At 38.5% G+C, this 16,202-nt stretch overlaps 1 protein-coding gene across 3 annotated transcripts in view; it reads right to left on the reverse strand.

Moving 5' to 3' along the window:
• lmo7a (LIM domain 7a) overlaps positions 1–16,202 on the reverse strand; it is a 54,238-nt gene that overhangs the window by 12,791 nt on the left and 25,245 nt on the right. For 2 of the 3 annotated variants that reach the window (XM_067443674.1, XM_067443675.1), the window contains exons 5-19: positions 16,072–16,102; positions 14,992–15,105; positions 14,202–14,397; positions 11,187–11,427; positions 10,321–10,611; positions 9,762–10,043; positions 8,843–8,998; positions 7,090–7,821; positions 5,091–5,120; positions 4,342–4,468; positions 3,783–3,922; positions 2,843–3,479; positions 1,813–1,998; positions 1,321–1,435; positions 787–948 (exon numbers count right to left, since the gene is read on the reverse strand). In XM_067443674.1, coding sequence (XP_067299775.1) covers positions 787–948; positions 1,321–1,435; positions 1,813–1,998; positions 2,843–3,479; positions 3,783–3,922; positions 4,342–4,468; positions 5,091–5,120; positions 7,090–7,821; positions 8,843–8,998; positions 9,762–10,043; positions 10,321–10,611; positions 11,187–11,427; positions 14,202–14,397; positions 14,992–15,105; positions 16,072–16,102 — 3,440 coding nt within the window. Of the gene's footprint in view, positions 1–786; positions 949–1,320; positions 1,436–1,812; positions 1,999–2,842; positions 3,480–3,782; positions 3,923–4,341; positions 4,469–5,090; positions 5,121–7,089; positions 7,822–8,842; positions 8,999–9,761; positions 10,044–10,320; positions 10,612–11,186; positions 11,428–14,201; positions 14,398–14,991; positions 15,106–16,071; positions 16,142–16,202 lie in introns of all 3 variants that reach the window. The other variant, XM_067443673.1, reaches the window with a different exon arrangement.

The following is a 16,202-nucleotide window of genomic DNA, read 5'->3' on the forward strand; positions in this document are numbered from 1 at the left end:
ATGAGCTTCACACACACCAGGTTTACCAACAAGCTTACAGATGCCCTCTGATCTGCCTTCAGTCACAAACTATAAGCCTGTTAGTAAACACTGAAAATATGAACCACTGAAAATATAAAGAACCACATACTTTAGAAACTAAGATAATGCAATATAATGCACTGTTAATGCAAGAAATACAAACATACTACATTAACTGAAGACACCATACCAGGGGAATGTAGGCAAAGGAATAGTTCACCCAAATATGGGCATTCATATAATGAAAAACTGGTTATTTATATGACTAAAATATGTGCTCCATATACAATAAAATAAACTTAAATTCATTTCAATAAATAGTCAGAAGTTGGAATAGAGTGCACAAAAGTCATGAACTATTTTATTAATAGTTTATTGTAGTTTTGTCCTTTTTGGAGCTTGGCGGTCCTCTAAAACAGCAGCATACAAGTTTGGGAAATATTGATGGAAATATTTTTTATTTTTTGAGTGAACTTTTCCTTCCAATTTGAAAGAAGTGGGGAAAAAAGTATATTAGCAAAAAGAAAGCCAAACACACAATACGAGATGAACATCACTGATCACATGATTCACACTATGGCACATTACTCCCACAGTCGATATTTAGACTTTTAACTACAGGGTCAACCAAGAACAAAGGATCTTAGTCTGCTGTATATGTAGCAAAGGGCAACTATAAAGAGTTTGGCGATGTTATTTCTGTTGAAAGCTTTACCAAGGCCTCCTGTGGTCAGTGCTGCACTCGATGAGATGGTTGGGACTTACTATTCTTGCCTTGTCTCCGGATGTCCATAAGCAGACTTCCCTGCTGCAAGGCCTCCTCCATTCTGCTCTTCCACTCATTATAGCTCATGTCTGCCACCTGGTGCCCGTTCACTGCGAGGATCTCATCTCCAACCTTAACCTGACCGAGCTCCGCTGTGCTGCCTTTACACACGCACATCCCACATACACAAACAAACACATTAAACATGAATACACTATATAAAAGGTTGAAAAAAGGTTTATGCAAATAATGACAATGATGCCCGAACTGTGATTTACATAACTAAACATCTCAGACAATTATTTTTTTTCTATGTACATTTTGTTCCATTGCTATCTTGGGCAACTACAGGCTCATCAGATTCAACCTAGAAAAAAACTGCCCTATATACTGTAGCAGTGTTTTTTATGAGTAGCAGATGCTCGCTGAAGCTGCAGGTAGAGCCTGTACTTTGTGCTTCATTAATTACAGGGCGGCACGAGATCACTTTTGACAACACTTTTATTTCAGAGGACTTTAACAGTTTCTTTTACCTGGAACTACACATTTGACACGGACCCCAGTGGAGTCCCAGTCGTTCTGGAAGCCAAAGTCCCGGCTACTATTGGGTTTCTGGTTCAGGCTGATCCTCATCTCACTGTAGTCAACCTGGAAGACAGAGACAGGTCAGCTACACAAAGAAAGCACATTTCACATGAAGTGATTTCTGGTTTTCGGGAGTGTGCCATTGAAATTTATTGCAATAAAATAAATTACTTGAGGATCAGGAACATTAATTATTAATCTAAACAGAAGGCAACCCAGACCACAAAGTATAGCTAAAAACTGTTAGAAATATAAAGAAATATACTAAATTATTTAGATTTAGTCAGATTTAATGAATATATAAGCGTTTATGTGTCTGTCACTGTGTGTGGAACTGAATTGAAAATGTAATGTTATTTCAATGTATAGTTGAACTTGTAGGTGTAGCTTGCCTCATTGGGAGGGATGATTGGGAATGAAGGTTTAGACAGGGGTGATACCTTGTTGACCGTAGGGAAAGGAGACAGGGTTTTCTCCTCTGATCTCTCCTCTTCGTCACTGCTGTGCTTAGGGCTTTCCTGGGAGATATCTTCATCCTCTTTCATATACTGCGCATAGCGGTTGTAAGCTGTAGTTTTCTTGAGGCTGTCTGTCTCTCCATTGGTGCGCTTAAGAGAGTCGTCCATCTAAAAGGTTTTTGATGCCATGTAAGTATTTTCACAACCAATCTGAACTTCTCACTGTTTGAGATGTATTCATTACTTACTTTTATAGTGAATAAAGCAGAATAGATCATGATTGATCATTTTAACCATAGGACATATCTGGGCTCATTTCTAATCAGCTCAAACAGAGGAATAAAGTGCAACAGAGCCTGTCCTGGAAGTATTTTACAAATAAAATTTCTCTCATATAGGATTTTAAAAAAAGAAGCCTATTTTAAAGAGTTATAAAAATCACAATTTAAAACATGACAATACAGTTTTTATTTTTTACTTGATTATGCCATTTGCAGCAAATGAATGTGGAGTGAATGAGAACTAAAGAGTTATTTTGGTGAAATTTGCTTGTTTCAATTCTATGATTAGTGAAGATTTATTTTCATAATTATAGGTAATATAGTTTTTTTTCACCAGAATTCCACTGTTACACATGATAATTAAAAAAAAACACTCTGAAATAGCATGGGCTGATGGCTTCAACAAAAGCATATACCATGAATTAACAACCTTGTCGCACACAATAGGTACCAGTTTTTAAGTTATCATTAAAAATCTATGGAGAAAATTCATTTTTACTCCCAGAACCACTGCACTCACACTGTATGCTTTCCCCCAAAAAATCTGACTTCCATATTACAGTTTTTTGCTAAATTAGATTAGATTAGATACAGTTCATAGGAGCTGTAATCAGAACGTCATTGTAAATCGATCACACACTCTGGCAGGTAGCATAATGTTCTCAAAGAACTTCATTCGTCAAAAAAGAAAAACGGCATCATGATTTTTGAGACCAAACAGGGCCACTCACCGTGAATGCTCTGGGAAGAGAAGTTATTCGATTGGCCTGTGTGCCGAATGGTCTGGGCGTGACTACAGAGGTGAGTCTTGCGCTATCTGATCTCTGGTAGCTCCTGGGGAGGGAGGCAGAAACTTGATCCAGCCCAGACTGCTTTGTATCCATTGAATTGGGCTTATACAATGAGCTAATAGTGCTGCTGGAGTTCTCAACTGGCTTAGTTTTGCTAATAGAGTCCGAGCTGTTGAGAACGCTACTGGGTTTACTGATGCTGATGGGCTTGATCATGCTGGTGGGCTTAATCAGGCTGGTGTTGCTGTTAGAGAAAGCAGGAACTGGATCATCCAGAAGGTTCTGGGTTGCCGTTTTGCTCTCCTGAATGCTGTTTGTTTTAAGTGGGATATCTGGGCTAGAGCGACCAGGTTTGGTAGGAAAATCTTTCTGATCTGATGCAAGGGTGCCAGCCGCAGGTTCCTTTTCTCTCAGATATGGTATGGAGGGCAGTGAAGGTTTGTCCCTAGGGGCATAAGGGGTGTCAACGGTGTAGCTACGTGCCGGCAGAGTTCTGGTTCGGGGCACAGGTTCTTCAAAGACATCATCAACGCTGGAGTTAAATCTACCCCTGTAGTTGCCTTGATCACGGCTATCTCTGAAAAGGAGCAGGGACGAAGGAGGCAGGACAAGAGGAGCGATTAGATTACACTTTTACAATGCGCAAACAACGGATCAGAGAAAGTAGAACACGCTACACTCTCTGCACTAACAGCAGACAACAGAGTGACCAAAACTACAGTGACAGCCACATTTCAATCCAGTACACCACTAATAATAACAAAAATAAAATAAAATTAGGACAATACAAATAAATTATGTATTAATGAAATATACGGTTTTGTCCTGTTTAATCTTTAAAGAGACACACAGCTACACCTTGATTTGAAGAAATGCTCACCTCTCATCCTGCATTTCCTTCAAGGTCTTTGATTTCCTGGTGTCACTTGAAGTGATCTGCTCAATCTGTTCTCTCTCCTCTTTCTTCTTCACAATGTCAGAATTCACACTCCTGCGCTTATTCTTCCACCTTGTAAGATCCTGGAGGGACAAGGAGAAAGACGCTCAGCCTCCATAACTGGAGCACAGGTGCTTATTCATAAGCAGTAACGGTAGGAGGAACAGTGCATGGGAAGGGTGGAGAGACATGAGGACAGATTGAAGAGTGAGGGAGGACTAGATTTTGCCGGTGTCCTATTTTGTCTGTTTGGCTCCACCCGACTTTTTTTCCCATGTGAATTAGAGGCCCGTATGACCTAAATGCTGTACCGAAGCTCAATCCAACCACATTCACACTACAAAGTATCACTGTACCGTTACAGGCTACTTATTATTGATGCGACTCAAAGTAGTCAAGGTCCTTATGAGGACATCTTACTAGTATCCACTTTCATTTTACCACAGGTCAAACATCTGCAGCTATGAATATTATCAATAACACCAGGTGATCCGATACTTACATCTTGCCACTTATCGTCACTCTCCTTAATCCGAACACGCATCTTCTGCAGCTCTTCGAAGCGTAACTCCATTGTCGGGGTTATGAGGTCAGTCTCACCAGCAGTGATGTCACTCACTGATTTGCTCCTATAAACAAGTTTTTCAAAAAACGTTAGTAATCCAGTTAGTTAGTAGTTCCTTAATCCTTAAGGAAAAAGGTCATGCATTAGGATGAAAAAAAGATTTCATGGATTTTAGCCATTCAGCATCTTGATATGGGTAAAAGTGTTACAGCACATCAAGCAATCCTAAATATTGAAGGGTTAGTAAAACAGCATGTCCTGAATATTCTTCAAGCCACAATTAGTTATCATGATAGACAAATAACACATATTATGTGGCAACTCAATTGGTTCATTTTCCACGAGTTGCTTAATCAATCACTTCCACTCATGTGACTTACCTGTGAGAGCACAATACGTCTGCATTGCAAAAGTACATCTGTGCTTCTCATACTCTGGATCTTTCCAGAAGGACACGTTTGAACAGAGATTGAATTAGCCATCAGTGTACAATGTGCATATCTATAGCCGGCACGTTTTTTTTTGCAGAGAAGAAATTTAGACAGCAGCCCATGGGGATCATAGCATTGAGTACATTGTGAGTGTCAGTGCTTAATATAGGGGAGGAGAGCAGAGAAAGCAAAGGCCTACGCAGCAGCCGTGACCACACACACAAAAACATGCCGTTCCTGCACAAGGCCACTCACCCTTTACTATCAGAGCTTTTCTGGAGCAGTCTAGGAGCCAAAGAGAACCACAGCAACAACATAGTCATATTTTGGTGTGATGACTAACAGCTTTTATTGAATGACCGATTAAGTAACATTCACTCTTGTTCAAAAGTTTTGGGTCAGTAAGATGTTTTCATGTTTTTATTTGTATGTAAAGTACAGTACAATTGTGTGTGTGTGTGTGTGTGTGTGTGTGTGTGTGTGTGTGTGTGTGTGTGTGTGTGTGTGTGTGAGAGAGAGATAAATATTATTATAATTTAAAATAAATAATGTTATGTCTTGTGATTGCAAAGATTGATAACATTTTCCGCAGCCAGTCTTCAGTGTCACATGATCCTCCAGAAATCATTCTAATATGCTGATATGCTGCTTAAGAAACATTTCTTATTACTATCAATGTTGAAATGTTGTTGTGCTGCTTCATATTATTGTAGAAACTGATACTTTTTTTTCAGGATTATTTGATGAATAGAAAGTTAAAAAGATCAGCATCTATTTGGAATAGAAAATGTTTGTAACATTATACATGTCTTTAATGCATCCTTGCAAAAAAACAAAAAAAAATCTTAAAAAAACAAAACAAAACAAAAATCATACTGACCCCAAACTTTCAAACAGAATTGTACATGTCAATAGCTTAGCCACACTGCTCTAGCTATGATCATGTGCATGATGATTTTTTCCCCCATTTCCAGTATAGCCATGCTTCAGCATTCAGTTAATTTGCTGATTACCGACCTGGCTGTCTGACATTCAAAATGTGCAATTATAACATAATTTTAGCTGTCAGTTGTAACTTTAGTTAGAATGACTTCATTGTAAACTTGCAGAATTCCCCACCAGTCCCAGTGCGGTTGCTCTTTTTAATACCCCGACATTACATGGACTCTGATCAAATGCGATGTTGTACTTGGGGTTCAAGTGCTAGGTGTGTTTCCATGGTCACATAAGTGTAAGTTCCAGCTTTCACAGGATCACAAGGGTGTGGGGAATTTGGAGCTAGAGCGCATTGTAAGTTACTTCGTAAAGAGTGAATGTGTCTGACCGGATTATTTATAGACATTGCTCAGGTTTTAAAATTCCACCACAGCTTAGCTGGACACACTCACACCTTATAAAGTCTGCACGACTTTAGGACTTAACCGAAAGTCAAAGTAGTTGAGTCTGTACTTGATGTATCCATTTCTTAGATGCTTTCATGACCAAAACTTTCAGTCTTTTATTAAACACAAGCAAAATGCATTTCACAGGCCATTTCTCAGTCTCTCCAAAGACAAACAAAGTGCATCTGTAATGTCAAATTCTTTGGTGTTCCAGTAATCCATAAAAATGTTTTCAATTTGATATAATTCAATAAAGTAAACTAAAATAAAATATGTAAAAATTACCAAATAAATAAACCATTTATCCACCTATTTTCAATCCACCTATTTTCTTGTGAATATCCAAGACTTTTAATTAAAAATAAGAAAGTGAAAACTATATGTGCTACAAACCATTGGGTTTATTATTATGATCATAAATTAAAATAATATGATAAATAGGCATACCCGTTTTTAATATCAAGCAGCATGTTTTTGTACAGCTAAAATAATTAAAGGGCTGACACCGGCAGCCTTGCACATTCAAGAAAAAAAGGTTGCGCCCACCTTTATGTTAAAAATAAAGTGGATAAAAAAACCAGCTTGTATCAAATTTCAATGTTGAAAACCATTTTGACATCATCACTTCATGCTCAAACGGGTGCACATTTTGAAGCTGGTCCAACAAAATTTAAAAGAACAATACTAAGAAAACCAAATATCTACCTGTTACAATCATTCTCATGCAATCAAAGTCAAACCCGTGTCAGACTTGCAAACATTCTCATTGCCAGTGTAAGATCACCGTTAACATGAGAATGAGAAAAGTACACCACAGATGAGATCATGATGACAAGCGCACACAGGAATTTCTGCAGGCTCAGAAACCTAACCTCTCCACCATCAGCCTCTTCCTGTATCGCACTCGGCTGGCCTCTCTGATGGCTTGCCATTTCTGCATATCTTCTTCATTGCAAGACAAAGAAACACTGGGAGATCCCTTTTCCTCCATCCCTTGGGTATTTAAAGCTTTTAGCTTCCTAAGTAGCATATCATCTGTCTTCAGGTGCTGCTCTGCTCCGTGTTTAATCTCTGACTTGGGTTTGTTCTGTCTGGGTTCAAATGGGCCACACATCAGCTTGGCCTGCAGTTTTGGTGGCAAAGCCCAATTCTCTGGAATAGGAACAGGGTGGTAGTTATCAGGGGCCCCAGACAGAGGGCAGTGACTTATTTGCTGTTGATCCCTTCGAAAAACCACATCGTCTTTTTCAATGTCAGGATAAATGGGTTCACCCTCACGGCAGGGCTGAATTACCACCATGATTTCAGCCTCCGATCTGCGGCGAGGCACCAGGAAGTTACCGTACTTCAACTTGGCCAGATCATCACTTGAGTGGAAGGTTTTCGTACGACGTGTAAACATATCGTCATTTTCCAAATCAGGCTGGATGTCGGCAGAAACGTTGTATGGGTCGTTAGGGTGTTCACGCCCAAGGAGGGGGCGCTTTTCGCATTTTATGAGTCTGGGGCCAGAGGCGGGATCTGGTCTGGGCCAAAAATCAGGGGGGTTTAACTTAGAGAGCTCAGCACTCTGCTGAGCAACCATGAGGGGTTGTGTTTGAGAACTGTGGGCGAATGAAAGGAGAAAAGAGTAAAGAAAGGATTCAGAACATGCAAGGGGACAGTAAAAATCAGTTAAGACCAGTTAACAAGTGAAGTGCATGTAGAAGGATGCATGATTGTGAGCGCCCTGCCTCAAAATACTAAAATTCACACCACAACTATAACAAATAACAACAAAGATTAACAATATTGTTGGAATCACTTTCAGATAAATTTTTTTCCAGCTCATGAATAATAAAAACAGTAATCAGAATTGATCTTGCTTTAAAGAGCTTTATCATTTAAAGCGGTATATGACATAACTGCAGCGCGAACTTGTAATAAACAGGGCATTATTGTTGTTGGTGTGGGTGCTATTATATTTATTCTTATAATTCTCTTTATAGTTATCATTCTTGATGTGAGCGGGCCTTTAAGCTCCAAAAATGCACCAAAAAATATATCTGTACAAGTGGTCCATACAAACTTGTCTACAATATTCCACATTTTCTGAAGCCCTATGATAGCTTTGTGTGAGAAAAAGAACAAAATTTAAGTCATTATTCACTGATTGGGCACATTCATTCGAGTCCAATGAAATCTGTGTGTATTCATTGAAAAGATCAGACTCAAAAGAATGATTTGTTCAATGATCTGGTTCTCACTGACTTATTGGATGACTTTGTCTCCTTACACAAATCAAATGGCTTCAGAAGACTTGTAATGTTAGGCATAAGTCATATGGACCGCTTCTATGGTGTCATTTTTTGGAGATATGAACAATGGCGTAGAGAAAAGAGCAGCGTGAAGATTCAACTTTTTTGTTGAACATCTGAATTATGTGAAGATTGATATTATACTAACAGTATAAACCTTCTCACATTTCTAATATCATTAACATTCACAAAGATGATTATGAATAAAAACATTACTTATTAGTAAGCATCAGTTGATACATTTATAGTATGTGTAGCATGTGGAGAAGCTGATCAGGGGAAGTGAGTAGATGGCCAGTCCTACTGCATATGGGGCTGTGATAAGGACCTGGGTGTGGAAATGAGGCTGGACTGAGCGAGGCCTTCAGGTGCATGGGAGTGAGAGGGAGGGGGTTCAGACTGAGTGCGAGAGAAAGAAGGTGGAGAGAGCCAGGGATTGACGTCACCATCTGATTCTTCAGAGGAAGAACCTGACTTCTTGCGGCTGGAAAATTTGAGGTGAAAGAGCACAGAAAAAGAAAAGGAAGAAAAGTTAGTAACCATCACCAGATAGAAGATAGAAGGAGGCAGCAGAGAAACCTTAGCAATAAAGTGAATTTAAAGGAAAAAAAGGACCCTCAAGGGTTTACAGTGGCATCAAATGTATTTTTACATTTAAGCCATCAAATATATGAACGTATGAGCAAAATAGATGTACTGCATATTATTTAAAAAAAAACAGGATACAAAATGTGGGCATGTAGTGGTTGTCAAATTTTATAAAACATGTCCTTTCAATAGGTCTAAGACCACTGGTTTGCAGATCCTGATTAATTTTATAATATATTATATTATGTTATGTACTTTACAGTGTGCCACTGGATAGCCAAACATTTCAGAGAATTAGAAATGAATATTTGAACAACAACTGATGGACTGATCAATAGGGCCCAGAATTGAAAACAGTCAGATTTCATTATTTACAAATGACATTCATGGACAGTTGCTGATTATAATGATTATGGGACAGTTGGTTTATTTAGCTACTATTGTTTTTTGTTTTTTGTTTTTTTTTGTCTTCTAATGATAGTGAGTGCAGTAAGAATTTAGAACCAAATGAATTCATTAAATTTCCTCCCCTTCTGCTCATCTGAAATATCAAGCATGTCGTGAAAAATGTAGTATTCCAGGAGTATTCCATAATTATTTATGTTTTTTTCTTAATTTATGTTCTTTTTATTTATTTTTTGCTTCAGTACTGGACAGACCTGAAACCTTGGATCTTCCTGTACCAAGGGCGGTGCTGGGAGCCCAGTTTGATCTTCTTCACATGTGCATCCTCCTCAGGTGTCCAGAACTTGGGCAGAAATTTATCAAAAGGCGGTGTGGCAGATGTTTGGGGCACCAGGCCTACTTTACGGGCATAAAGGTCATCTTGAACAGGATCAGCATAGCCAAACTCATCATCCTCTTCTTCAGAGTCATCGTAAATGCAGGCATCAGCGGACACAGGCCTCCTGTAAGTCCTCTGAAGAGGCTGTGACTGACTGCTGCTCAAAAGACAGCCATTTTTGTTACATACCACCAATGATCAATGCACATCAAACCATCCATGGTTAACAAGCACACCAAACCAAATGAAAATCAAACATTGAAAGCAAAATGTTGTTTCAAAGTGTCCACGCTATGGGTTGAAAATCAAGCCAAATAATTAAAACACAGCAACTCAAAACCAAACTTCAAAGGTTTCTGAAGAAGACCCAAAGTTAAAAAAAACAAAAACAAAAACAAAAAAACAGATGCGTGTCAAACAAGCCAGTTTCTGACCTGAGATGGGTCAGTGACTGCCGGAACACATTACTGAGAGCCACCTGTGGCCTGGTGGTACATGAGATAGTAGCTGCCTCCAGCGGGCTCATGGGTAAGGCAAAGTTGGTAGGAGCGACAGGGGATGGGCTGTGAAATCTACGGCTAGCGAGGTCATCTAGAACCACGTCGGGATCCGGTCGATCTGCATCTGAATCACTGCTCTCATATTCATAGGCCAAAGACTGGTGGGCAGTTGTCTGGGATTTCAACTCGGTGATAGGTGCAGGGTCTGAACCTGCCCTCTCATGACTGGGATGCATCACCAATGCACGAAAGCACAAAATGCCAAGAAATAGTGGGGAAAATAAGCATCGGCATTCAAACAGAGAACGTTTCATAGCTACTGTAACATCTCAACCAACAAAGAAGGGACATAATGATAAACATTTCTATCAAGCAAAGCGAATGATCAAGAGACAAATTCTGAGAATTGTTTTGAGAAAAGTTCACATTCAGATCTTTTGATGGCAGGTATCAGAGCACAATGTGAGACATTGTTTAAGATGTTTTATAAATCTCTAGAAAAGACAGATTTAAGATTACTATGGTCTTTTGTCTGGAGAAAATCTGGAAAGCTGAAGACTAAAAAAGGCTAAAAATGTTGCTCTCTTTTTAAGTTTATTGCAGTCTAGGAAAAACTATTAAAGACTATTCTATTCTGTGGGTATTTTTCTTCCCCAGAGAAAGAAAAACACAATTTTCTGCAAGCATGGGCTATATTGGATCATAAATCAATGATCAGATTGTTACCTTTCACAAGAGTAGGTGAATATACCATCCAATGAAAACCCCCACTGAATCTCTAGAGTTTAGACTTGCATTACCTAGTAAAAGTCCCGTCATCTTCTGTGAACATAGGGCTAGCCCAGCTTCTTCTGTTGTCTTCATTTCGCTCTGTGCGTTTCTTGCGTAATGGTGCTGGAACATAGCCCGACTGCTTGTCCTTTGTTGGCAGGAACTGATTGAACGGAGTGGTGGTCTTAGGTGTTAAGACCATCGAACGGCGGTATTCCTTATTATCTGACATCATGAAGCTCAGATCTGCTTCAGGGTCACTACCACAACCTAGAGAAACAGCACAGAGAACCAGGAGTGTGAGCGTATAACCACGCACATACACACATGATTGTTTTTCTTTTCTGGTGGGGACTTACCATTGACTTTTATTGTTTTTATACTGAGCTAATAATGTTTTCTAACCCATAACTGTAAAGCTAACCCTTATAGAATGTAATAGCCTATTTATTATTTTTATGAAGCCACTTTTGTTACAGGGACTGATGGATGATCCTTATAGGTGAATTCACGGTTTAATTACACGGTGCTAACATTTATTTTCTTTATCAGATTTAAAAATGCTCTTATTTTGAAAAACTCTTTGCCAAAAGGTTAAGAAAATAAAATTTAAGTCATATAATTTAATATATAATACTGTTCAAAAGTTTGGAGGCAGTAAGATTTTCCCCCCAAAGAAATTAATACTTTAACAAAACTGCATTAAATTGATAAAAAGTGTCAGTAAAGACATTTTACTTATTTTATTTCAAATAAAAAACACAATTTACACAAAAAAAAAATTAAGCAGTACTATTGTAATAAAAAATGTAATTAATTTCTGAAGGATCATGTGACTGAAGAAGACTGGTGTAATGATTTTTGCCATTTCAGGAATAAACTTACATTTTATATTTATTTAAAGGGATCCCATGGTGTTGAGACTTGTATGGCTTAATATAACATAAATGATGTCTCTTACTGAATTATGTGGTAGAAAACCCATGAAAGATCTACGTTATTTAAAAAATCGATTTTATATTTGGACCATGGGCGGCGCCATTTTGTTTGCGTTCTAGGTTGATGACGTAGAGTGGTTGAACTCCTCAATCAGCTGGCGTTACCCGTTGCTATTTTTACCACAACGCAACTCGAAAATTGTTTCAGAGTTAAACAAAACCAATGAATTGCTTTGTAATTGTACTTAAAACACACTCAAACATACATGTGCACACAAACTCACCTACACAAGTCACAAACAGATCGGCGGGCGCGCACACACACACCTGACTGCTCTGTCTCAATCGCATGCATCATCACCAAAACATCCTGCCTCTCTTCCTCACGTTACTTTATCCCATCGTCCTACCTAGATATTTCCCTCTGCTGGTCACATTAGGCATTATAGTTAATCTACTATCAACAGTCTATCTAGGGAACAGGATGTGTTGAACAGGATATCAACACAGGGAATAGATTGAGGGTTATGTATGCGCGCGCAGTGCGTGCGTGTGTGTGTGTGTGTGTGTTCGCGCCGATCTGTTGGGGTGTGTGTGTGTTCGCGCCGATCTGTTGGGGTGTGTGTGTGTGTGTTCGCGCCGATCTGTTGGGGTGTGTGTGAGTCTGTGTGAGAGAGAGAGTTTGTGTGCACATGTATGTTTGAGTGCGTGAAGTCGGACAGCTGTTTGTAAATCGGCTTTACTCGTTATTGCGGTGGAACGTGAGACTGAATGACTGCACTCGAACATGTCCACTATGGTGTCGGACAACACTACAAATGTCCGTCCCTTCAAATAATGCCCTATTTAAGGGTATAGGGTCGATTTCGGATTCAGCCCCTGTCGTGGAGACTGAGCAGCCCAACATCTCGATTGAGACAGAGCAGCCTGTCGTGTCCGCCGATCTGTTTGTGACTTGTGTAGGTGAGTTTGTGTGCACATGTATGTTTGAATGTGTTTTAAGTATAATTACAAAGGAATTCATTGGTTTTGTTTAACTCTGAAACAATTTTCGAGTTGCGTTGTGGTAAAAATAGCTACGGGTAACGCCAGCTGATTGAGGAGTTCAACCACTCTACGTCATCAACCTAGAACGCAAACAAAATGGCGCCGCCCATGGTCCAAATATAAAATCGATTTTTAAAATAACGTAGATCTTTCATGGGTTGTCTACTACATAATTCAGTAAGAGACATCATTTATGTTATATTAAGCCATACAAGTCTCAACACCAGGGGATCCCTTTAAAAAAAAAACAGTTATTTTAAATTATAATCACATTTCACAATATCACTGTTTTTACAGTATTTTTGACCAAATAAATGCAGCCTGTGTGAGCATTAGGAATTTCATTTAAAAGCTTTAAAAAATCTGACCAACCCCACATTTTTGGCATTCTCTGAAAATGCCTTAATCTTCCTAATATACAATAATGCATGGATGCATCACAATGCATGGAACAAAGACAACATTTTTTAACACATACTTCTCTGTAGTAAACATGATAGTGGCAAGTGTCTGGCTCATTGGCAGGTCAATGGGGAATAAGAAAAAATGTCTCACTGGGGTGAACGTGTAGACAGTCCAGAAGACTAATTATATCAGCAGCTAATTACATCAGCAACTTCCTCATGAGCTGCAATTGAGCCCCTGGGACCATGACGGAGTAAAAAGATGCTAATGTCATTGAAATGCAGACATGTAGAACAGTATGAATTGATGGGAGTTTGCACTTTCCATCAAAACAGTGTGTGCTGAAAATCACAGACAGCATAATATAGCTCAGGACAAATTCATATAAAAGGTACAGTTTGCATACCACTAGAGGGCACCAGGCATTTGTTTTGACAAGCAAGAGTTAATTATTTAACTACATGTCAGCCAAATCTATGTGTAGTCAGGTCTATAAACATGGCTGCATATTTTTCTTCCACTAGTTGAGTGTTTTGTTTTAAAAAAAACACACACACAAAAAGAGATATTCACCTTTCGTAGAACTACTCATCTTTGACTCTCAAAGTCAAGCTAGAACGCACAAAAGTGACTTCTGAGATTGAAGAGTCTTACCCTCGCTGCTTCCTTTGAGTGTAGCGTCTGAGGATGTGCTGTAAGTTCTGGAGCCCAGCGAGTCGAGGCTGTCTAGAGAGTCTTCTCTCCTGTGTCTGGCCCGCAGCGGAAAGAGCTCTTCTTTCTCTGAGTACCAGCTATCTCTACAAGTGCTGTTTCGTGCACTGCCCCGCAGTGATGTGCAGTCCTCTAGTGCCTGTCGAGCACAAGGGTGTGAGTGTGAGGGAGACAGTCCGACACACAGCATGCTCAAGGGAAAAACACAATCAACAAACACAGCATACAGCCTCCATCAGTGCATAAACACAGTCTTGCTCATGAGAATATGCTGTCTCTTCCAGTGGAAGTCATGCCATTGAAGCCAATCGGGTACACAGAAGTATTCAAACTCATGTCTTGTTATCGGTGTGTACTTAACAAAAACATTTGAACAGCTGATTCCGATTACATTAACTGAAATGTGAACAATGGCGAAAATGTTGAACTCAAAAGGATACAATAAGCACAGATTCCATTAATTTTTTATTTATTTACAATGTGTAATAGTCAACAGTACCAAAGCAATCCGGTAAATTAATTGCTATTGGCTGACTGTGTTCCATAATATTTTATTATAGTATAGTACAGTAAACCATGAGACTAGTATGCTGCATTCTTAGCAAGATATTTAAAATGCCAGAATGGATGTAAAATAAGACTGGTTAGCTAGTCTAGAAGAATCTACAGTAATTCACACACTTCAATATACTGTTAGAAATATCTAAGAGTAAATGCTACTGCATAATCTTACCTTATATAGTGTTGTGCCAAGTAATCCCTCGAAAGCCTTTAGTTTTAGGTAAGGTCCATTGTAAAATGGATCAGCATGTGCCTTTCTGCCTAACCAATATATAGTGATCAGAACCTAAAACACAAATCAACAATTGTATTACATATTGTAACAATTACAATTCAATGACAATGCCTCCTTGACTGCATAAAACATCACTAGGGACTAGATAAATCACAGTGTGCAATATTTCGATTATTAAATATACTGGCCCAATTTACTGTGTGTGCGCATGTGCATATTATATATATATATATATATATATATAATTTAAGACAGTAAAGACTTTTACAGACAATTGTTCTTTTTAACTTTATGTTCAAATCCTAAATAAAAAAAAGTATCATGATTTCCACAAAAATAGAGAAAAAAAGTTTGAGTGAGCAGCAAATTGGCATATTTGAATGATTGCTGAATGATCATGAGACACTGAAGACTGGAGTAATGATGCTGAAAAATCAGCTTTATCATCACAGCAAAAAATTACATTTTAAAACATAGTATAATAGAAAACAATTGTTTTAAATTTTCTTTTTATAATAATTCAAAAAATTATTATAAAATTAAATAAAAATATAAAACATTACTGTTTTATTGTATCCACTAACTACATATGCATAAGAAACTTCTTCCAAAAACATTTAAAAAAAAACTCATACTAAGTCTGACCCCAAAATGTTTAACGGTAGTGTACTTTATCTATTGTTTTATAACTTGAAATCTAACAAAATTAGTTGTGAGTTGTTTTTTTTTTTACATTCACACTTGTCCAGGAACTCTTTGGACCAATGCATTTGTTCTCTCTGTCAGGTATGTCTTGTTCAGTGTACTTCTTAAAATGTTACAATGACATACTGTCTGTTTCTGTGTTACTTTAAGAGATAAACAGACAAACACAAACCACAATGTGGGAGCTGTAAAGTGAGCATACCACAAGAATGAAGCAAAGACGTCTGAAGCTCACAGCACAAATTAAAATGAGCAAATTAGGGGATAAACATAATTTCACATCACCTCAAGTAATTTAGCATTAGTACTTACATTTTTGAGCCTCCTGCTGCTCTCTTGGCGTCTGTAGGGGATAAGAGGTGTTTGGTTAATCACGCACAGTCTGGGGAAAGGACAATAAAAGAACAGTGGGTACGTTTTGGGTTTCTGTGTGCCCTAGTGAA

This window comes from Pseudorasbora parva, chromosome 5 (genome assembly GCF_024679245.1).
Source record: "Pseudorasbora parva isolate DD20220531a chromosome 5, ASM2467924v1, whole genome shotgun sequence".
Lineage (NCBI taxonomy): Eukaryota > Metazoa > Chordata > Actinopteri > Cypriniformes > Gobionidae > Pseudorasbora > Pseudorasbora parva.